The sequence below is a fragment of the Pipistrellus hanaki genome, assembly GCF_964339955.1.
Source record: "Pipistrellus hanaki genome assembly, chromosome: 10".
Lineage (NCBI taxonomy): Eukaryota > Metazoa > Chordata > Mammalia > Chiroptera > Vespertilionidae > Pipistrellus > Pipistrellus hanaki.
This window is the reverse complement of record NC_140512.1, coordinates 69,257,481-69,280,808: the sequence shown is the minus strand read 5'-3', so window position 1 is coordinate 69,280,808 and position 23,328 is coordinate 69,257,481. Positions and strand designations below refer to the sequence as shown.

General features: G+C 52.3%; 2 protein-coding genes across 2 annotated transcripts; both read left to right on the top strand.

The window, feature by feature from the left end:
- The first annotated feature begins 2,208 nt into the window (after positions 1 to 2,208).
- H2BK1 (H2B.K variant histone 1) lies at positions 2,209 to 2,685 on the top strand. The gene is given in 2 exon segments (XM_084897569.1): positions 2,209 to 2,479; positions 2,482 to 2,685. Coding segments are annotated over 2 exon segments (234 nt in total). The 5' UTR covers positions 2,209 to 2,334; the 3' UTR covers positions 2,571 to 2,685.
- A 6,207-nt stretch (positions 2,686 to 8,892) lies between these two features.
- DRC11L (dynein regulatory complex subunit 11 like) lies at positions 8,893 to 22,810 on the top strand (the record flags this gene model as incomplete). The annotated part of the gene is made up of 19 exons (XM_084896449.1): positions 8,893 to 8,903; positions 9,527 to 9,854; positions 11,079 to 11,198; positions 11,503 to 11,688; positions 14,025 to 14,096; positions 15,426 to 15,622; positions 16,076 to 16,160; positions 16,631 to 16,762; positions 16,924 to 16,999; positions 17,450 to 17,556; positions 18,300 to 18,383; positions 18,475 to 18,533; positions 19,260 to 19,342; positions 19,519 to 19,626; positions 20,176 to 20,375; positions 21,006 to 21,092; positions 21,336 to 21,513; positions 21,778 to 22,019; positions 22,706 to 22,810. The coding sequence occupies 19 exons, from the start codon at positions 8,893 to 8,895 to the stop codon at positions 22,808 to 22,810; spliced, it is 2,460 nt and encodes an 819-aa protein (XP_084752575.1).
- Positions 22,811 to 23,328: the final 518 nt, after the last annotated feature.

Sequence of the window (23,328 nt, the reverse complement as noted above, 5' to 3'; positions counted from 1 at the left end):
AAAGAAACCTACTCAATGTATATCTACAAGGTGCTAAAGCATATGAGAGCTGGGAGTGTGTGTGTGTGTGTGTGTGTGTGTGTGTGTGTGTGTAATGTACTGGCAAAGAGTTGGAAGGGTAGTGCTGCACTGAGAGTCAGGACTTGGTTTAGTTTGGCGCTGAGACGAGTGGCCTCACACACACTATGCTCTTCTAGAGGTGGTTGAACTTGATCTTGGAGGTCTCTACCCCTCTCAGGAGATCATGCACCTGTGATGTGCAGGGGATGTTTAAGGCATGCTCTCCACCACAGTTCTGAAGCTTACAGGGCTTTTGGAAAGACAAAATGATTATACGGAATGTTAGGTGGCACAAAATTAAAAGGGAAGACCATGAGAAAGTGGTGGGCTGAAGGTGGTTGATCTCCCAGGTGCCAAACACATTATGGTGCAAACAAATTCCAGCTGGTGCCGGGAGAGCGAGGAGCACTTTGTGTGAACTCAGGTCTTGGGAAGGCCTTCCATACAAGTGGCACTGTCTTTGCGGAGCTAAGGGGTTGGTCCACTTTACAGAGGAGGAACGTGAGGTGCATCCAGGCTCAGTGGGTTCACTGAGTCACAGGACCTGACAGCAGCAGCTCTAGCCAAGCCCCTTGAATGCTTCCTGCTGGTCCCACCCGAAGCCACAGGTGTCCTCTATCCAGGCAGCACACCGGTGGTGTGCCTCTGAGAAGCACCTATGCCTAGGACTGACAAACATTTGGAGGCACCAAGGGAACCCAACAATTGAAGTGTGTCTGGAGGATCCAGACAACCTGGCCAACGGCTCTGCTGCCTGCCTAGGTCTCTGCAATCCGCCTCAGGTTCTTACCCAGAGGTGGAGCCTGTCTCCAGACATTAGCAGTCTTAGTGATCTGACAACCTGGTCTCTGGGAAGGGTGGGGTGGGGTGGCCAAAGGGTAGCTCTGGATGACACACTCCAGTGTCCTGAAGCAAGTGTGTGTGGGAGCAGGTATTAGTGAGTCCTGCAGCTTAGCCTAACCGGGGCTCAAACATCGTGAGGGAAGAGCTGGGCCAGGACTGGCCTTGCAGAGGAGAGCTGCTGAGTGAGCTGCCAACACACAAAAACCCTCACCGGCAACTCTGAGGAGAATGGGATCTAATGAGACACCCGGGGTTTAGGCTCAACCAGCCTTGTTAGGGCCCAGATTTCCTGTTGTCAGTGGTAACCAGAGGTGTCTAGTTCTATCTCCACCAATAGCTTGATGTCTGTCACTGGAAAGTTACTTACCTCCCACTTTACAGAGAAACACTGTCTGCCTACTCATATTTTAGGATTGTATCAGGTCCCCACCGTTTGTCTTACTAGAGATTACCTAGTTCAAAATCTGTGTGATAGCCAGCTGGTGGGGCTCAGCCAACTGGTTCGATTCCTGCCAGGGCACATGCCCGGGTTGTGGGCTCAATCCCCAGTGTATGTAGGGTATGCAGGAGGCAGCCAATCAATGGCTCTCTCATCATTGATGTTTCTATCTCTCTCTCCCTCTCCTTTCCTCTCTGAAATCAATAAAAAATATATTTAAAAAATAAAAATATCCTGTGTGATAAAAGAGGAAACTGAGGATGAGGAAAGTGCCTTTTTTGAGGTGACAGAATGAGTCACAGTCCAGCCACAGAACCTGGGTGTCCTGACTCCTCTCATCTCGTGCGAAGATTGGGTCACATAGGTGTGCTGTCTGGCAGGTAATTTGGTAACAACAATCTCCAAGTTAAGTCACACACCCTTTGACTTGGCAGTACGGTCTCTAGGAATAACCTTCTGTATGCTTGCACAGTGTCCAAAGTTGCATATTTACTATAACATTGATAGCAAGAAAACAAAACCCCCAAAATGTCCATTAAAAGAGGAGTGGAGATATAAGCTATGATTCCTCCACACTATGAAACACTATCCAAAAAAACCCAAAACACTATGCAAATGCATTCAATGGAAAAAGCAAAGTGCTGTGTAACTGATTCCATTTGTCAAAGACAGATGCTGAGGGGCAGGGATGGGCTAGAAGAGGTCAATGGGGGAAAGGAGGACATATGTAATACTTTTAACAATATGGATTTTTTTAAAAAAAGATAGATGGTGGCATGTGCTTATACAGAACCTGATAGTGTTGCCTCTTTCAGTTGGGACAAACCATTTCTTTTTAACTTGGAAACAGTAGTATAAAAATGAAACCCTATTCCCATGTCTCTTGGCTTCTGGGAAGAGGCTGGTGAGGTGGCCGTAGTCCTGCATCCCCAACCTGGGGCTGGGGCATCAGGCAGAGCTTCCTGGTTAAAGCAGTCCTGCCGTTTATCCAGATGCACCCTGACATCGGCATCTCCTCCAAGGCGATAAGCATCATGAACTCACTTGTGAATGATGTGTTTGAGCGGCTGGCCGGCGAGGCCGCCCGACTGGCTCAGTACTCAGGCCGAACCACACTGACGTCCTGGGAAGTCCAGACGCAGTGCACCTGCTGCTGCCTGGGGAGCTGGCCAAGAAAGCCGTGTTCGAGGGCACCAAGGCTGTCACCAAGTACACCAGCTCCAAGTGACCTGGGACCTAAGCTAAATAAAGGGTGAACTGCTCTCATGCAGTGGTGATTTAAAAATGGACATGTGGAATTGAGGTGTGATTTGAAACAAACGTGCATATTATCACTTTCCCCCTCTTTTATTTTTATTTAAAAATTTTTTTTTGTTGATTTTAAAAAGGGGGGAAAAGAAATATTGATCAGCTGCCTCCTGCATAAGCCCACAACCTGGTCATGTGCCCTAACCAGGAATTTAACCAACCACCTCTCAATGCATAGGACGATGCTCAACTAACTGAGTCACCCAGCCAGGGCAGGTATTGTCACTTTTGATGGCCACTAAGGTGGAATTGCAACACTTACTTATACCTTTTTTTTTTATTGCTTTCTGGGTGTACCCCATGAGCACAGGTGAAAAATGTTCTCAATGGCAGTGAGCTGTTGTAGGACTTGGGGCTGGGTTTGGAATCCTCCAGCTACTGCCAGCTGTTTTCATCATGCCCTCTCTGGGCCTGAAATTCCTCCTGTGTTACTCCTTTTTTTTCTGGTGTTTTTTTTTTTTTTAAATTTCAAGAAAAACTATTTTAAATATGTTACATGTAATAAACAATATCTCAAGAAAAATGATTTTAAATATGATAACGTTACATGCAATAAACACCAATTATTCAAGAAAAATAACCTTACATATATTGTTACATGCAATAAACATTAATATTTCAAGAGTAAAAGGATATTAAGTATAATAATAATAATACCAAAACTGTGCTAACATAGTCTGATATCAAAAAAGTTGTAGAAAATTTAAAAAATCTGCAAATAACATTATTACTTCTATTACATTCTAGAATATTTTCCCCTCTAGCTCTATTTTTGTTCATCAGTTTATGTTGTTTGTTATATTCTACAAATGAGTGAGATCATATATTTATCTTTCTCCAACTGGCTTCTTTCACTTAACATGATGCTTTTAAAGTCTATTTTGTTGGATAGAGCATGGAAAAATTTTTTCCATCTCTTCACTTTCATCCTGTGTATGTCTTTTGTTTTACGGTAGATCTCTTATAGACAGCATATAGTTGGATCATGTTTTTTTATCCATTCAGCTACCCTACACTTTTTTGATTGGAGCATTTTATCCATTTACATTTAGGGTTATTATTGAGAGGTACTTATTTATAGCTATTTTAATTTTGTATGGATAGGTTTCTCTCTGTTTCTTCTTCTCAGCAAATCCTTACAGTAGTCCCTTTAGCATTTCGTGTAATGATAGCTTCGTGGTGATGAACTAACTCCTTTAGCCTTTTTTTTTTTTTTTTTTTTTTTTTTTTTTTTTTTTTGTCTGGGAAGCTCTTTATTTGACCATCTATTTTGAATAATAGCCTTGCTGGATATAGTAATCTTGGTCTCAGACCCTGGCTTTCCATTACCTTGAGTACTTCATGCTATTCACTTCTGGCCTGTAGAGTTTCTGATGAGAAATCAGGTGTCAGATTTATGGGAGCTCCTTTGTAGGTAACAGTTTTCTTTTCTCTTGCTGCCTTTAAGATTCTCTCTTTGTCTTCAATTTTTGGCATTTTAATTATTTTTTTTATTGTGTCTGGGCGTAGGTCTGTTTGGGTTCTTCTTGTTTGAGGCTCTCTTTGCCTCCTAAATTTGTATGACTTTTTTCTTTACCATATTAGGGAAGTTTTCTACCATTATTTCTTCAAACACCTTCTCTATTCCTTTCTCCCTTTCTGCCTCTTCTGGCACACATATCATTCTATTATTGTTATGTTTCACATTGTCCTACAGCTCCTTTAAGCTGTCGTCCTGTTTTTTAATTGTGTGTGTGTGTTTTTCTTTTTGGTTCTCTAATTGAGTGCCATTTTCAACTCTGTCTTCTAATTCACTGATTCAATCATTAGCTTCCCTTAATCTGCTCCCCTAATATTCCTTCCAATGTATTCTTTGTGTTATTTCATTATTTATCTCAGATTTTTTTTTCATAGTTACTATATCTTTTTTCATACTGTTGAGCATTTTTAACATCATTACTCTGAACTATGTTTCAGATAAATTTATCTCTGCTTCATTTATCTCTTCTGGAGAATTCATTGGTTCTTTCATTTAGGGATTATTTCTTTGATTCCTCATTTTGAGTGTCTGTTTGGGTTTGTAACTATATATCTACACTTCTCAATCTCTAGTGCAGGACAGTGTTAAAGGCTGTTTCTGACTAATTGGATCAGGCAAAGACTCAAACCTTCAGAGACAGCCTTTGTCTACAGATTAATAGAATTCTGACTTGAATTGCCCCCAGGCAATCATCCTTAGGTGTGTGGGGAAAATTTTTTCAACAGGGTGGGGCAGCTGCTTATGCCTGGGAACTTTTAATCTCTTATTTGCCTCAGGGCAAGGTATTTTCCAATAGGGTGTGTCAACTGTCTTCCCCCCAAGTTAGGCAAATGTCTGTGTGGAAAAGATGTCCTCTGCTGTGTGAGGGAATGACTCAGCCCAGGAAATTTGTGGTATTTGCCTTCTGAGCTCTATCCCCTGAGTACCTAGTCCTAGGGTCTGCTCTCATAGCTCCAGTCCACTTCATGCCCCCTCTGCCTGAGCATGAAGTGGGTGGCTCCACAGGGAATTCTTGTGCATTGGCCCTTTCAGAGGGAGCCTGAACTTTCAGCTGCCACTCCCTGGCAGACAGCACCCCATGCTTTTCCCAGCTAGATGTTATGTGGGTACCCTCTTCAGCTTGGTGCTCTCTGCTGGGGAGCCCAGCTTCAGGATTAGATCCCAGAGTTCTCAGTGAAACACACACACACACACACACACACACACACACACACACACATACACACACACACACGCCGAGCTGAGATATCTCTCTGGGACTTCAGCTGCTATCTGTATGTGCCCGGCCGGCCCTTTTGAGCCTCCACTCCTCCTACCAGCCTCTATGTGGTCTCCATCTTCAGTTCTTGGGTATCAGGTTCTCTCCTGCGAGTTTTCCATTGATTATTCAGGAAGTCTTTCTGTATTTCAGTTTTAATCCCAGCTGCTCCTGAGAGCATGTCCATGCAGCATCCTTCTACTCTGCTGCCATTTTTTATCTCCCCTGTGTTACTCCTTCAGACTATGTTTTGAGATGCCATTTCTAGCAAACTGTCATTTTTGTCCCATGCTGGGCACAGAGGTCTATATATATATATATATATATATACACACTAGAGGCCTGGTGCACGAAATTTGTGCATGGTGGGGGTGTCCCTCAGCCCAGCCTGCATCCTCTCCAATCTTGGACCCCTTGAGGGATGTCCAACTGCCTGTTTAGGCCCAATCCCGATCCCATTGGGCCTAAACAGGCAGTTGGACATCCTTCTCACAATCCAGGACTGCTGGCTCCCAACTGCTTGTCTGCCTGACTTTCTGATTGCCTCTAACCACTTCTGCCTGCCAGCCTGATCACCCCCTAACCACTCCCAGGCCAGCCTGATTGATGTCTAACTACTCACCCCCAACCTTTTTGTCCCCAACTTCCCTCCTCTGCCAGCCTGGTCACTCCTAACTGCCTTCCCCTGCAGGATTGATCACCCCCTTGCAGGCCTGGTCCCTCCCAACTGCCCTCCCCTGCTGGCCATCTTGTTGTGGCCATCTTGTGTCCACATGGGGGCAGGGTCTTTGACCATATGGGGGCAGTTGTGTTGGAGTGATGGTCAATCTGTATATTACTCTTTTATTAGATAGAATAGAGACCTGGTGCATGGGTGGGTGTTAGCTGATTTACCCTGAAGGGTGTCCTGGATCAGGGTGGGTGTTCCCTTGGGGCATGGGTGGTCTGAGCGAGGGGTCTGTGGTGGTTTACAAGCCAGCCACGACCCCAGCAACCCAGGCAGAGGCCCTGGTATCTGGAATTTATTTACCTTCTACAATTGAAACTTTGTAGCCTTGAGTGGAGGCTTAGGCAGGCTAGGGCAGGTGGAAAGCTTGGCTTCTTCCATTGCCTGGGAAACCCAAGCCTCCCTCCTGCTCTCTGTGGCCAAAGCCATCTTGGTTAGGGTTAATTTGCATACTCACTCTGATTGGCTTGTGGGCGTGACTTGTGGGTGTAGCGGAGGTATGGTCAATTTGCATATTACTATTTTATTAGAATAAATATATATATATAATTGATTTCAGAGAGGAAGAGAGAAGGAGAGAGATAGGAACATCAAGCCCACAACCCGGGCATGTGCTCTGACTGGCAATCTAACTGTACACTCAACCACTGAGCAACACCAGCCAGGCTAGATGCATTTTTAAAAAAATATATTTTATTGATTTTTCACAGAGAGGAAGAGAGAGGGATAGAGAGTTAGAAACATCGATGAGAGAGAATCATCAATCAGCTGCCTCTTGCACACCCCCTACTGGGGATATGCCCGCAACCAAGGTACATGCCCTTGACCAGAATCAAACCTGGGACCTTTCAGTCTGCAGGCCGACGCTCTATCCACTGAGCCAAACCGGTCCCGGCTAGATGCATTTTTTTTTTTTTTAAAGATATAAAACAGAAGGCCTGAGCCAGCTTGCAAATAGCTTGCTGGGATCTGTAAGATGTTTTCATTCTCCCCTAACATTTTCTTCCCCTCCATTTCAGAACAAATTGGTAGAAAGGTTTTTGAGACTCCTAACTTTTTTTTTTTAATATATTTTATTGATTTTATACAGAGAGGAAGGGAAAGAGATAGAGAGTTAGCAACATCGATGAGAGAGAGTCATCTATCAGCTGCCTCTTGCACACCCCCTACTGGGGATATGCCCACAACCAAGATACATGCCCTTGAACGGAATCGAACCCGGGACCCTTCAGTCCCCAAGCCGACGCTCTATCCATTGAGCCAAACCGGTTCCGGCGAGACTCCTAACTTTTCTTCCTCAATTTCATTTTAAAAATTTCAACACACACCCCCACCACCACCACCACACACACACACACTCACGCACACGCACACACACATACACAAAGTTGCAAGAGAATACAATGACATTTGTATGTCCCTCACTCAGGTTCACCACTTAACACCTGACCCCATGTATCTTTTCTCTCATTCAGGCTTGGCTCCAGCTTATGGGCATGTGACCCATAAATGCTGTCCCGAGCTCGGAGAGGAGGGGAGGGGTGGGAGTCAGTGACTAAGTCCCCTGTGTTCTCTTTGTGACTGGACAGACTCAGCTCATCGGCTTCAACTCCATGTGCTCAGGAGGCTCTTTGCGACAGTGGCTGCCTTCACACACATTTTCTCATATGAAGAGACTCACATAGAGGTGCCCTGACATGAGAACTAATTATCCACGCTTGGGTTTCACAGCTAGAAGCGGGCAGGCACAGACCTGGCCCCTGAGCCTCGGCTTTTCCCGGCTCGTACCTTGCTTCTCCAGGTTCCATCCAGAGACTGGCTGTGTCTGCATGCTGGGAGCTTGTTGGGAATGCACTCTCAGGCCTACCTCAGTCTGTGGAATTGAAACCTGCATTTTGACAAGATCCTCAGGTACTAATGCCTGAGAACTTATCTCTGGCTCCTCCTTGCTGCTGCCTCCCTCCCCCCCTTCCTTTGCCCTGTATGTATTTAATTTTAAGTCCCTGCTTAATATTGAGCCTGAAAGGCAACCACCAGCTGGCCAGAGTCGGGATATGATGTTTTGTCTTTTCTAAAGAATGGTCTCCTGAACCTCCGGGACAGTTGCACAGCAGAATGAGCTGGGTCTGCATTAAGGAGCATAGGTTTCCTCCAGCTTCAGTAATACCCTCAGGACTAATAGTCACCAGAGCCTCGAAGTTACAGGGTGATTTCAGACAGGGACCATTCTTTTATTTGATCCTCACAAGAGAAGTAGCCACAGCTGGTCCCACACTCTGCCTTAACTTTCCAGGGCCGAAACCGGTTTGGCTCAGTGGATAGAACGTCGGCCTGCGGACTGAAAGGTCCCAGGTTTGATTCCGGTCAAGGGCATGTACCTGGGTTGTGGGCACATCCCCAGTAGGGGGTGTGCAAGAGGAGCTGATCGATGATTCTCTTTCATCGATGTTTCTAACTCTCTATCCCTCTCCTATCCTCTCTGTAAAAAATCAATAAAATATATTTTTTTAAAAAGAGAGAGAGAGCCTGCCTCTCCTCAGAGTGCTGCCTCCAGAATGTCCTCTGTGATGTGTCCCCAATTGTGCACCCACAGCCCCTCCCCTCCAGCCTTAGAACATGGAGACAATGAGACAGAACCCTTAAAACTGGGCTGTTCTGGGGATGCAGGCAGAGTGGAACCACAGGGCTTCTGTGGGTTCCATGACCAGCTCACCAAGGGCGGCGTGAGGAGGGACACCATGTCTGAGGGGTAAGCTGGGGCTGGAGTGGAGCCCCAGGGCTGGGAGAGCAAAGAGCAAGCTGCCTCCTTCTCAAGATCCCATCAGGCTGGGGCCGCGGGACAGGGAGAGGGACCTGTGGGGGTGGTCATGCTGGGCCAGGGCCCCGAGTCTCACTCAGCAGCCCCAGTTTGGGGTCAGCTTTTGCTCTTCGGACATCTCTTGGACTCTTAAACCCAGAGCTAAGGCTCTGCTCTGGGGAAGAGACCATCCTCTCCACTCCCCCCTCCCCCCACCCCTCACCCATCATCCTGGAGCACTGCAGAACTCTGCGCTGCACCCTCACCCTGGACGGACCAACTGTTGCCAACTCCAAAGGGCCTCTTCCTCCCAGGGAGCCCCTAAGAGCCATGCCACTCTCCATTCCTCTAGTGACCCCCACCTCACACCTCTAAGCCCCAGTGTGCTCACTGTAGCTGCCATTTTCTTCCCCTGAGGACCCCTCACCTCTCTGAGCTCCACTGTGAGTAACCCTAACATCACGCCTTCTGGAGCCTGAGTTCCCGCTCCTCGGAGGCTCAGCAGCACCCCTGCAGCCCATGTCCCCGTGTCTCTGGTGCCCAGAGCACTCCAGGACACACCGCCTCCTCTCCAGATCCTACCAGCGCCTCTGGGACTCCTCCCACGTGACCTTGCAAGAGCTACTGGACCAAGAGCAGCCCCTGCTGCAACCCGTGCCCGCCTGGGAGTGGCAGTCCTTCCAGTACAGGCTCTCGTCGCTCTACGTGTACTACCTGGGGCTGCTGCGCGGGTTCGACACTCTCTATGACCAGATGGTGCAGCCGCAGAAGCGGCGGCTGCTGCGGCGCCTGCTGGACAGCGTGACGGGCCGCGTGCTGGAGCTCAAGGATGAGATGGTGCGGGTAGACATGTGCGAGTGGCACTGCCTGGACCACGTGCTGCGGGACCTCGGGCTCACCCCGGTGCGAGGGCAATGTGGCGCCACACCCAACCCAGTGGCGGGTGGGGGTGGGGCATGGGGTGGGGGTGCGGGTGGGGGATGGGGTAGGGGTGGGGTAATCTTGACCTCCTTGGGACACCAATGGGGGAGGTCAAGCAGATGGATCAAGGATCGGAGAGAAGGCCTTCAGAAACTGGGGCAGGGTGGAGGTGCACGCAAGTAGTTGGGGATGTGTGTAGCTGGAGAGTCAGGCTGGAGGTCCGCGTGGATGGGAAGACTCCTGGCCCGGGAGGGATCAGGAAAGAGTCCTCTAGAAGCTTGCTCCTCGAAGTGCAGCCCAGGAACCAGCAGCATCAGCACCACCTCGTCAGAAATGCAGACTCTGGAGGCCTCACCCCAAACCTCCTCATCTGTACTTGCGTTTTATTTATTTATTTATTTATTTATTTAATATATTTTATTGATTTTTTTTTTACAGAGAGGAAGGAAGAGGGATAGAGAGCTAGAAATGTCGATGGGAAAGAAACATCTACTAGTTGCCTCTTGCACACCCCCTACTGAGGATGTGCTGGTAGCCATCATACATGCCCTTGACTGGAATCGAACCTGGGCCCCTTCAGTCCGCAGGCCGATGCTCTATCCACTGAGCCAAATTGGTCAGGGCTGTACTTGCATTTTAGCAAGACCCTCAGGCGATCTGAATGTGCCAGCAGGTTCCAGAGCATGGAGCTTCTGCATCGGCCTCTACGCAGCTCCAAGGTCATGGTTCCCTGCTCCCATGCAGGGCAGTCTCAGTTTCTGGCCTGCTGCATCAAACTCAGCGGTTGGCTTGAAAAAAACAAACATCCCCCCCCCCTCCCCGATTCTCCAGGCCATGCAATTCTGATGTGGTAGTCTGGGGAAGGCCTGGGGGTCGGCATTTTAAAGGCTCCCCAGTTGATTCTGGTGCACAGTCAGGTTTGGAACCACTGCCCAATAACTACCATGATCCTCCAGAATTCAACTCTGGCCATGAGTCCAGGCAGGGGTGGGGTAATCTTGACCTCCTTGGGACACCAATGGGGGAGGTCAAGCAGCCATCATAAAGGGATGACTGAGAGTGGACTTGCCAGTTACCCATAAATTTCCAGCTCCAGGGATCTGGCAGGGAGGAACACAGGATCTCTGTAAGCAGCTGATAGTAATGGACTGGCCAAATGGCCTGGCTTCTGATTCCTGGCCCTCCGTCCCCCATATTGCCCCAAAGGCAGACCTGGAGGTTCCAGTCCCCAAATACTTCCAGCTGGAGTACTCCAGCATTCAGCAGGAGCGAGAGCTGATGCTGGCAGAAATCCTATCCAGAATGGAGCCAGTGTCCTTCCAGGAGGCAAGTCAAGGGGACACTCTCAGACTCCTCCCACAGCCCTGCTCCGGGAATAGAGATGCCCCCTTCCGGGCCCAGGGAGGCCCTGCCCTGCCCTGCTCCCGCCTGAGAGAGCTCTTTGGATAATCCCTAGTCTCCTCCAAGGCTGCTTGTACCTTCCAACACCAACAGAGGAGCAGGACTGGGGCACTAGATGTCCTGGGAGGCTCATGCCCCAGCATGCCCTTCGGTGCCTAAGTTCCCGACTGCCCACCTAGATACGAGCCCCCACCCTCCATCTTCTGCTCCTTTGCTCCACCCTGGCCAGGTCTCACCAGTAATGAACCGGACTGATGCCATAATCCTGCTGCAAACGGCTGAGCGGGCCAGGCAAGGCCGACTCCGGGCCACCTTCATTCGAGAGATTCGAAGAGAGGAGGAGCGGGATCGGAAGATGAGGGAGGGCGGGTGGCACAAGTTCAATCAGAACCAAGCAGCGACCATCATTCAGAAGGTAACCTCCCAGGGTCCAGGAAGAAAGGCGAGGTAGTCGCCTCTTCCAGGAAGCCTCCCTGGCTTGGCAATTGGAGACAGAGGTGCAGGTGCTTGGGTTCTGTGGCCACACAACTAGACTCTAAACTAGGGGCCTTGATAGTCAATAATCGTGCATCTTATTTGTTTGTTTATTCTACATCTTATCCCCAAAAAGAACTTGAAGTAGGATACCATAAAAGTCCTAGAAATGGACGGATCATTAAAATTAGGGGAGAACGATCCATAATAAAGTAGCAGAACAGAGTAGGTAATCATTTTGGAAATTCTTAAGACTGCTAAAAATGTCACTAAAATATACCCTGACCCTCCCGGCAGCGGAGGCAAGAGGAAATATAAGGAAGAGAACTGATGTGACCCAGGGGTCCTCCAGGACTGTGCCGTCTGGGGTCACCCTCAGTTTTAATAGGGAAATAACACAACCACACCCGTCCTGCTCACTGCAGAGCGTCCAGCTGCGTCCGGCGGCCATTCTGCACCTCCCAGCGCCTGCTGGCCCCCAGGGTGTGTGCTGGCCTCTCTCTCATTGGCCGCCTCGAGGCTGGGCAGTCATGGTTACCAGCTTGATGACACTGGAGGGGCCCTGGGAAGATTTCAGTGCAGAAAAGGGCCATTTTGCTCCTCAGCTGTTACTACTCCTGGGGCCCTGCTCGTCACAGGAAGTCACTTGCCACCTTTTCTTTCCAAAACAGGCCCAGAATGGCAGGCACGGGGCTAGGTTTTCCTCTCCTCCCTCAAGTCCCAATGCCTCAAAGACCTGTCCGCTGGCCCGAGAGAGGAAACTTGGAACCACTTTCTACCAAAACCCAGAAGTAAACCAACCAACTAATAAACATCACCCTTGAGGACAGACAGCCTCTCCAAGTGGCAGATTTAAATATATATATATATATTTTTAAAATTGATTTTTTTACAGAGAGGAAGGGAGAGGGATAAAGAGTTAGAAACATGGATGAGAGAGAAACATCGATCAGCTGCCTCCTGCATACCCCCTACTGGGGATGTGCCCGCAACTAAGGCACATGCCCTTGACTGGAATTGAACCTGGGACCCTTGAGACTGATGCTCTATCCACTGAGCTAAATCAGTCAGGGCTTCAAGTGGGCAGATTTTGATTATTTAAAAAAATATATATTTATTGATTTCAGAGAAGGGAGAGGAGGGGAGAGAGAAACATCAATGATGAAAAAGAATCATTAATCGGCTGTCTCCTGCATGCCCCCTACTGGAGATTGAGCCCATAACCTAGACATGTACCCTGGACAGGGAATAGAACTGTGACCTCCTGGTTCCCAGGTTGACCACTGACCCCTCCCCCCACCCCAGCTGGGATAGAATTTGATCACTGATGAGTAGGCAGAGTGTTCCAATCCCAGCCCCTGCAATTGGTGACCCACCCAATATCCAGCTACCCCATGGCGGAGGAGGTCCTTGCCTCCAGGGCTCAATAAAGCAGCATTTTGAGAGGGGGGGTTAACCCTAAAGACAGAGCCCCACTTCCCCCCAGGAACCAAAGCAAGTCACTTTGTCCCTGCTGCCAGACATACGGGTGTGGAAATTCTTCATCCCAGTCTTCAAGTTCTCCAGTACAAATACTAATCTGCAGCCATTACCCTGGGCTTTTCCACTGCTAGTCCCAGGAGCCCGACAGGTGCCCCCTGCCTCCCTCTGCCCAGGGCACTCCTTCTACCCTCTGGCACTGGGTTGTCGCAGGTCTGAGAGGGGCTGGTGGCCTGGGACAACGCTGGGTGAGGAGTCAGGATACCTGGCCCAGATCTCAGCTCTGCAGTGGCGGGCTCTGGGCCCGGGAGAGATCTTGTCCCGTCTCCAGGCTCAGTTTCCTTGTGTCAAAAATGCAGGAATTGTTTAGCGGAGCTCCAGAGTCTCTGCAGAACTGAGGTGTGTATGCCCAGATGAAATAATCGAGTATTTATTCCAAATGCAATGGGAATTCTGAGATATGAGCTTTTTGAAGATGGCAGTACTTGAACTCTGACCTGTGCCTCAAAAGATACAGCAGATTCAGGGTGGAGAGGAGGAGGGACTTCCTGGGAGGCCCTGAGGGAGCAATGCGGAGGAGCTGGGCAGCTTGGTGCACCCTGCCCCACCTGTTTCACGTTGTTCCTGCCCAGGTGGCATCTGTCCGCGAGCTGCACCTCCCCGGTGCCTCCCCAGCTCCTCCCCCACCTCCCACCCAGACCTTCCCCAGCCAGACCCTCCAAGCAGCTGCTAAGCCCCCGAGCCACGTCCTGGGAGAAACGCAGTGAGCGGAGGGTCTGGGCCTGTGTGTTCCCCCAGATGTGGAAAGGTTACCTGCAGAGGAAAAACACTCGGCACGACCGGCAGGCAGAGATGGTATTCATCGGCATGGTGAGTCCTCCTCTGGCCACAGGCAGGGCCACAGGCAGGGGCCCCGGGCTGCCATTGTACGGACACGCTTCTGTGTCCCAGCCCCAGAGCACAGCCCTGTACGGCCAGCACTGCCCACACCCCGCCACTCAGGACTGTGGTGGGCACGATGAAGGGGCGCAGGCCAGTGCCAGGGGCCTAAGGGGTCCTCAGGGCTTGGCTGAGGAAGGACAGGAAAGCCACAGCCAACACATCCCTCCCACCCTCCTGAACCAGAGCCTTAGAAGAATCTCAAATATGGGTGTGGGTGAGGGTTAGTGGCACCCAGTATCCTGGCCCCCATGTCTGTGCCCCTGGCTGGAAGAGGGGCTGCCTGTGGGAGCCCTGCAGAGGGAGGAGGTCACGGGCCCAGTTGGGATGGTGCACCCCCTCACACAGAGTGGGGGCTTCATGGGGGCTATGGGCCCCCCACTTGCTCTGGGCCCCAGACTTGCTTCTCCTGTGCACGCAGGGGGCAGGGCTCAGTGTGAATGGCATGAGGCAGGCGTGAGAGTGCACACTAGCGAGTGGGTGGTAAGGGGCAAACCCCGGGCTCTGCACAGGCCCCACGCCCTGAATCTGTCTGTTTCCTCTGACTTGGGGTCACAGGGCAAGGGTCATGATCCCTTGGGAGGGGCTTTGCAGTGGGCAGAGCCACGGAGGCCTGGCTGATGTGGGGCAGAGGCAGAGGGGTTAGAGGCAGAGCTAGGATGGCTACTGTAAGAGGCTGCGGGACTTCAGAAGGAGGAGGGGTCAGGGTCTGCTTCACGGGAGTGGAGGTCAGAGGCTTGTTGGGGGGCTGATGATCGGCCCCCCAGGAGGCCCGAGGTCAGGCTTTGGCGGGGAGGGGCAGGGGGCTTCGGCACAGCGGGGGCGTGAGGAATGAGCCTGCCACCCGGCCCATCAGCAGTGTGAGCTCAGCGTTTTCAGTAATTGTCTCTGCGCACAGTGATATTTAAAATACATTTGGGAGCCAATGAGGCGGGAAAGTGGCTGCGAGTGAGGCTGCCAAGGCGGGCGCCGGGCAGGGGTGCAGGTGGGGGCTGGGGCTGAGGCTCACAGGGGAGGGTGTGCTGGGGGCCCGGACAGGGGGCCCTGCCCAGATGCATCTAGCAAACTCATTATCACAGTAATTTACACAGAGGAGTCTCGGCACCAAACAATTTCTCCTGATGCAGGCATGCCCGGTGTTCCGTGTGGGTGGCACGCGAGGCACGTGCAGAGAATGTGTGGGGGCAGGTGTGTGGGCCTAGGGCCGGGTCCTCCCCGCTCCCCCTCCTGAGTCCCTTGGCCCCCTCCTCATGTCCCCAGACCCCCTTGCCCGACCCGGTGGAGCACATGTCCGTGGCCAACCTCAGGAAGGACGTCAAGAGATTCCGCCAGATAGAGAAAGAGGAGGAGTTCCAGATGGCCACTGTGAAGACCCACGATGCTCTCAGAGAGACCGAGGGGCCCGACATGAGGGAGAAAATGAAGGATCAAATCCGACAGTGGTTTATCGAGTGCCAGTCAGTGTCCCAGCCTCAGCTGACAATCCTCAACCCCTTTCCCCCCTCGCCTGTGTCCCCACCCCTGACTCGTCCTCTGTTCTAGCCTGGGCCCCCCTCTCTGTTCACCCCATCTCACCAGCACTCTGCTAATGCATTGGCTTATACTTGGGACCATCTCCACTACAGGGCCATCTCCACCATGACTTGCTATTACCCCAAATAGAAGAGAAAATGCCAGAATAAGACGGGGAAAGCATCCAGGAATGTCTTCCTTGAGTGATCTGTCCTTTCTATTCTGTAACTATTTCTCCCCTCTCTCCCTCAGCCTCCTTGGTCCCTTATCTTTCCTGTCCTCTCTATGCATATCTTCATCCACACACACACCCTTCTACCCACCCTTCCACCTGCCCATCCATTCGTCCATATGTCCACCCACCTGTCCATCTCTGTGACCATCTTATGTTCACTTAGTGCCCTTACTGGCCGATTCCCTAATTATCCAGACGAGTCTTTAGGTGGATCCACCCAGATCTTCTCAGACAAGACTCCAGAACAGGTACCCTGGAGGTGGGGCAGATTTTCTGTGGCCGATGGAGTCTGAGGTTACAGAGAGTACTGAGTGTAAACTGAGGGTGGCGGTGGGGTGCCGGGCAAGGTCAGTCTCAATGGAGGCAGAGGAGGCTGGAGGAGATATATGTAGTTAGGAAGACTGCTTGGGGGTAAGGGGGTGGGGGTACCTGCCTCTGAGAAGGCACCTTTGTCCAGGGAGAGGAAATGTCTGGTGAGACTATTATAGCTCTAGTACCCACAGACCAGGAGAGAGCAGCCACTCTGGTCAGAACACGTCATCACCTGGTGCCCCTCTTCCTGGACCCCAGATAAGTCTCTGGAGTCTCAGCCATCTGGACCCCACAAGTTCCCCTAGGCCTTGGGATCCTGAGTCCACCCCAGCCACAGGCCTGGGTTCTCTTGCTCCTATAAAATGCCCTTGGTCTTCTCTGAAGCAGCTTTTATCCTGGGTCACAGGTAAAAATGGAGCTGGAGAACCAGCTCCTGGAGAGCTATAAAAAAGAAGACAAAAATAAAGAAAAAGAGAAGGAGAAGGAGAAGGAGAAGAAGAAGAAGAAGAAAGAGAAGGAAGAAAAGGCCAAGAAGAGCGTAAGGCAGCTCCTGGGTGTGGGAACCAATTGGGAAGAGCGGGGCAGGGGAGCAAAGTCCGAGGGGATTTCTGGTAGGAAAACTGGTCTGGGTGAGAATTAGGGTCAGTTTGTGAAGGGTGAAGGCGAGGGGGTCAAGGTCAAATGGTGTTTCTATTGTAGGAAGCAGATAACATGCTTAAAGTGTTGCCATCCAAGTTTGTACCCCTGATCAGTGACGGACACGAGGAGTATAAAAGTAAGTGGGGAGAAGGCTGGAAGCTGTCCAGGACCTCAGAGTGACCCTTGTCCTGGGGAAGGTGGACATGTGCCACGTGGGTCATGAGGTGGCAGTGTGGGTGTGCAGGCCAAGGAGCTAATGCCAAGGAGAAAAGGTGTGGGGTCATATGGGTTTGGGTCTGAATCCTGGGGTCAGGCCTCTGTCTGTGATGTGTTGGAAGCAGTGCCAGGTAACGGTGAGGACAGGGGGCTGGCCTGGGTCAGGTTCTTGGCCCACGTATGCATGTGAGTGAGAGACAGAGAGACAGAGTGAGAGAGAAGTAGACGAGCCTGAAACAGGCTCCTGGCCCATGTGAGCATATGTGTGAGTGTGTGTGAGCATGTGTGTGTGTGTGTGTGTGTGCGCGCATGAGTGTTGTGATTGTGTGTGTGAGTACACCTGGGACTCCGTCCATCTGTCCATGCTCAGATGTGTGGAAGAACCGGTCTGATCACTTGCACCCTGACCAGAGTTATGACCCCAAGACCCTGCGGGCAGAGAAGAGGAAGGAACTGGAGCAGGAGATCCGGTTACAGGTGGGCACGCTGCTCCGGGCCTCTTCCCACCAGAGCCTGCAGCTGCTTCGGGCTCTGTCCCTCTGTCCTCCCTCTCCTCATACCCAGCTTGCTCATCCTTTAGAGCTCCCTCTAGCCACTGCTTTCCCTGCATAGTCCATCTCAGTCCATCTTGGTCCCCATTGTCCTCTGCCTCTCCGGGTCCCCCCTCTCTCCTCTGCAGCCTAGAGGTGAGGGAATGGGGGGCTCTGTCCCGGGGTCACACCCATCATCATCTTAACTAACCCTTAAAGAGCTCTTGCGATGTGTCTTTGGGAGCATTAGATCACATGATCACAATGGTCCCTGAGGTAAACACCATGATTTTCCTGATGCTTCTTATGAAAAAACTGAGGCTGAGAGGTCATACAACTTCTCAAGTTCACACAGACCCCAAAGGCTGGGTCTAGGGCTGCAGCTGAAAGCTGACCCACTCTATCCTGGGGCTTCTCCCCGCATTGGTAGCTTGCTGAGAGCAGGGTTCATGCATGAGCAGAATACGGATTAGGATTGAGGGTGGACAGGTGCAGGGACAGGGAATACCGAGGCCAAGGGTTCTGAAAGAAGACATAGGAAGGTTATGGGCCGCCTGCTACCTTCACTGTGCTTGTCTGGCTCTGCTCTGAGGCTGCTGTCTTCCTCTCCATCCCTGCCTCCATCCCTGCCTCTCCTGCCTGTCCTCCTCAGCCCCTGGCCGCCCCTCCACACGCTCTCTGTCTCTGCAGGTGGATGAGCTGATGCGTCAAGAGCTGAAGAACCTGCGCCTGGCTGTGGACCGGGAAGAAGACAGACCCTTCAAGACTCCGAAGGCAAGCTGAGAGGCCCGGCTGGGACAGGAGATGGCACACAGTGGGGGAGGCAAGGACACAGGACGATTCCTATGTGCTTGTTTCTATCCAGAAAAAAAATGGAAAGAAAGTTGGGAAGAGGAAGAAGGAAAAAGATCTGACCCCAAACAGGTAGCAGACCCTCCATAGATCCAACTGCTGGTCCTGGTTCTGCTGCTGTGTGACCTCGGGAAGGTCATTTAACCTCTCTGACTCCCTGTCATTAATCAAGTACTTCTCCTGCCGAACTCAAAAGATAGCTGTGAAGATCAAACAGAAGCATAAGAAAGCGATTTGAAATGATGGTATAGAATAAGATACGAGTGGAGTATTGTTATAAACGCTCCCTCTAGCCTTCGCCCTCATCAGCTCTGTCCCTACAAAGCCATCTCCCCATGGACTTCCCATTCTGGGGCATTGAAGTCAGCTGTCCCTTTCCACTCACTTCTGTATTGAAGCGAGTCATGAGCACAATGATGTTGGCTGCTTTGATGACCACCTCCCAGACCATGTTCACCTTAAATGTGGTTTTCAGGAAGAGGAGCTGACTGGGTTTCTGTTGGTGGAACTTTGGGCCGTGAGCAGACTGATGGAGGGAGCATTACAGGATGCTGGTCCTTCTTATACCCCCCAACCCACAGAGCACCTCCTGTGTATGGGCAGTCTGCCTCTTGGGTCTGCGGATTGGTGCCCTGCCTTCTGACACTGGCTACCCAGTGGCACTATGGATGTTGACCATAGGATATGGGTCCGAAGGGCCTCTTAGCCCTTCTCCTCATGCCTGTGACAGCACCCCACTCATCTCTTTCTCCATGTCCCTTCCTTCTCGGGGGGAGGCCCTGTGCCATCCTCTGACAGGTCCCTGGCCTCTCTGTTTGAAGAGCTTGTTGTCTTTGGCTTCATAAAGAAGTGCAATCCAGTGCTGCTGAAGGACTTCCTTGGTGAGACCCCTCCCCCATGCCTGCTCCCAGGCTGAGGAATGGTGCCCAAGGCCCCCAGGCCATGGCCTTCCTGGTGGCCAACTACCACCTCTGAAGCGAACCTTCTCCTCCAGTGGTTCTCTCTCTTGGCCCTGCCCAAGTAGGTGCCACTCACCAGGTGGCCACCTGTCCCCCAGGTGACTGCCTGTACCTCGGATCCACTCTGACTCTGGCCCACAAGTTGCCCATGCCTTCCCTGTTCGACGTGCGACAGAACATAGCCTTGTACGCGATCCTCCGGCTTGGTGAGAGGCCCTAGGGGAGGGAGGCCTTGGGGAGGGGAGGAGGATGGCTGAGGCAGGCATGTCCAGCCACACCTCCAATGCACTGGGTTCCTCCTGTCTGGCCCACCCCTGTTGGAGGTCACAGCCAGCCTGGGCCACCCCAGAAGTCATGTGGGCTCTTGACCTGCTGAGGAGACCACACTTCCAGCCCCTTTCTCAATCCCAGGTGGCAACCACAGTCTGCCCCATTTCCAGAACATTGGTGTCTTTCTAAGGAGGTTGATATCCATACCTTTTAGGTGGACCCCTTCTTAATGCAGGGGTGGAAACAGATGGCATGGGAAGCAGAAAGGACACTGGAAGCGGGGAGGGCTCCCTCCTGACACCCCCCTGTAGTCATGGTGATTGCTAAGGCCTCTGAGCTGCCGCTCTTGTTATGTTTGCCTGGGGGCCTGCTCAGGCCATGGGAGGCGGCAGTGCTCAGCCCCAGGCCTTGGACCTCGCCTGACACCATGCCCCATCCGGTCCCTGACGGCCCCCTGTCTGTCTCTGGCCTCTTTTCTCTCTCAGGCTCCCCTGATATACACTCCATGGCTCCCCTCATCCGCTCCATCCTCCTGGTGGGCCCCTCCGGCGTGGGGAAGAAGATGCTGGTCAACGCCGTGTGCACAGAAACTGGTGCCAACCTGTTCGACCTGTCACCTGCTAACCTGCAGGGCAAATACCCTGGCAAGGCCGGGGTGCAGATGCTAGTGCATATGGTCTTTAAGGTTCGGCGTTTCTAGTTCTCAGACTGTGACAGCAGAGCAGGGTGGGCTCTGTGCTCAGGAGGCCACCCACCTGCCTAGTTGGCGTGAGCTCAGGAGCTGGTGAGGTCTTTACCGAGCGCTGCTAGGAGATTGTGGACACCTGAAGCCCTCATAATGAGGGAGGTGGGGCGAAGTGGGAGGAGAGATAAGGCTTAAGATGTAGCCCTAACCAGTTTGGCTCAGTGGATAGAGCGTCGGCCTGCTGACTGAAGGGTCCCAGGTTCGATTCCAATCCAGTAGGGAGTGTGCAGGAGGCAGCTGATTGATGTTTCCCTCTCCTTGGTGTTTCTAACTCTCTATCCCTCTCCGTTCCTCTCTGTAAAAAAATCAATAAAATATATTAATTAAAAAAAAAAAAAAAAGATGTAGCCACCCCCAATCCCCAGGGAAGGCAAGGACTCTGCTCACACTGAGGGGTGATGGGTGTGCCAAGGGCTGGCAGGTGGGGTCGGCAGTATGTGTCACATGGAGCCTGGAGCTCCCAGGCCACCACTGCCCTAGGCTGGCCCTGACCCTGGGTTGGATCACATGGGGAGGTGAGCCTTGCCCAGGAATGGCTAAAGTCAGGTTTCTGTTCTCTGACTTGTCCAGGTGGCTCGACTCCTACAACCCTCAGTGATCTGGATTGGAAATGCCGAGAAGAATTTCTATAAGAAGGTCCCAAAAGAGGAAAAGGAGGTAAGGGAGCAAGGGCAGGCAGCCTGAGCTCCTGGTAAGCCACTCCAAGTGACACGCACTGCGTGACCTAGGACAAGTCCCCTGTCCTCCTCCTGCTGTATTTCCTTCTCCTTAAAGCAGGACTGACAGCAGCTCCCACCTGCCTCTCAGGGCCCCTGTGAGTGTGGACAGGTGTCCTGAGAACTTGGAAGCCCATATCATGAGTCACTATGTCCCCACCCGCACCCCTTCTCCCCAGAGCAGATGGACCCAAAGCGAATAAAGAAGGACCTCACCAAGGCCCTGCGACTGCTGAATCCCGGAGACCGGGTCATGCTGATAGGGACCACCAGCCAGCCGCAGCTCGCTGAGATAAAGGGGCTGTGCCGGACCTATGAACGGATTCTCTTCATGCCGCGGCCTGACTACGCTTCTCGCTATGGTGAGGCCTGGGGATGTGGGCACGGACAGAGAAGGAGTCCGGGACCACCCCTCATATTCCCATCCCCCACTGAGCAGCACCGCCGCAGCCAGGTGCTCCGGAAGGGCTGGCTGCTACACTTTGTCCTGGCCTGATTCTGTGGACAAGGGCTGGCCACTTAAGTCCTCCAGTCTCATTTTCTTGTGTGGAGTGGGGATGATCCCCACCTTCCTGGGAGGAGAGGCTCGCTGCCTCTCAGCCCCACCTCCTCCCCCATGCCTGCAGTGATCTGGAAGCGGATGCTGCACGCCCAGAGAGTCCTTGTGACCCAGAGCAGCCTGGACATCAGTGCCCTGGCCAGGGTGTCCGATGGCTACACCCCTGGTCACATTTTCCAAGCCATCCAATCGGTGCTCACCGAGCGGCGGCTCCTACAACTGTCCAGGCGGCCCCTGGTGGCCTCGGAGTTCCTAGGTCATCTGGCGAAGGTGGACCCAGTGTACAGGGAGGAGGAGGAATCCCTGAAGGTGAGACTTGGGGGGTCAGGGGTCACCAGCGGGGAGGATTGTGGGCCGGCACCAGAGCGAGGCAGCCCTCTGCAGCCCTAGGCGGGCAGCACACTCGGGCCCCTCTCTCTGCTGCCCTATGGAGCTCAGCCCGCGAGGGAACTGCAAGTCACAGGGAAGGACTTGTGGGCAGGACTGGCTCACCTGGTTTCCTCTGAGTGGGACCTGAAGGCGCTGCCTGTGTATTAGGAACCCTTCGTGTTCCTGGCACCAGCTGCCACTCACCTCCCTGCCTCTGAGTCAGTGCCCCCACCCCGGGTGGTAAGGTGGCATGGGAGCACAGGAGAGAGGGCCGCAGGGTCTGACACTGTGGCCTGAAGCACCCGGTGGGACTGAAAGAAACCATGGCTCTAGCGGGCTGCCGGGCGGGGGGTTGGGGGTCGGGGGAGGAGAAGAGGCTACTGCAGACACAGATCTGGAAGCACAGGCTGCACACCCAGAGTCCAGGTGACCCAGAGCCGCCGGGACATCAGTGCCCTGGCCAAGGTGTCCGATGGCTACACACCTGGTCACGTTCTCCAAGCCATCCGATTGGTGCTCACCGAGTGGCAGAAGGGATGAGGTCAGGAGGCAGAACCAAGGGCCAGATGCAATGCACTTATCCTCTCCTCCTCCTCCTCCTCCTCCTCCCCTTCCTCCTCCTCCAGGACTGGTACTTCAAGACCCCACTGGGCATGAAGAAGATACAATTTAACAAGGACCAGGAGGCTGAGGAGGCCAGGCTGGCAAAGGAGAAGAAAAAACGGAAGTGACTTCTGAGGAGTGCCCAAGAGGAGCGATGGGACTAGGGCAGAGACTGGGGGCAGAGGCATAAACTCCCAGATAGCTTGGGGACCAGCTCTCTTTGTCCATCTCCGTGCTTCCACCCCTTGTTCTGTGTTACCCGGCTCCACCTCCTGCCCCACCCTGTCGAGTTTCTCTGATCCCGGATCCTGTCCTCTGACCTCACCCTGTCATTTTTCTGTCCTGGCTCCCCACTCCCTTTCTTCCTCAAGGTATGTAGGGGAGGAAAATGGGGTGGGGGGGGTGGGGGTAGAGAGAGAGAGAGAGAGAGAGAGGATCTCAGTAAGTAGAAAGAAAGGGAAAAGCAGGAGTCTGGAGGTCAGCAGAGCCTGGTCTAGCCCCCTCAGCACTGACCGCTGTGTGGGCTGCACAGTCCTTTCCTGACCCGGGCCTCGGCGTCCTCACTGTGAAGTAAGATGACCTCCAGCCCATCTCCCTTCTACTCTAGGGTTGGACGTTCCTGCCAAGGTGTCTGGGAAGGCAGGGA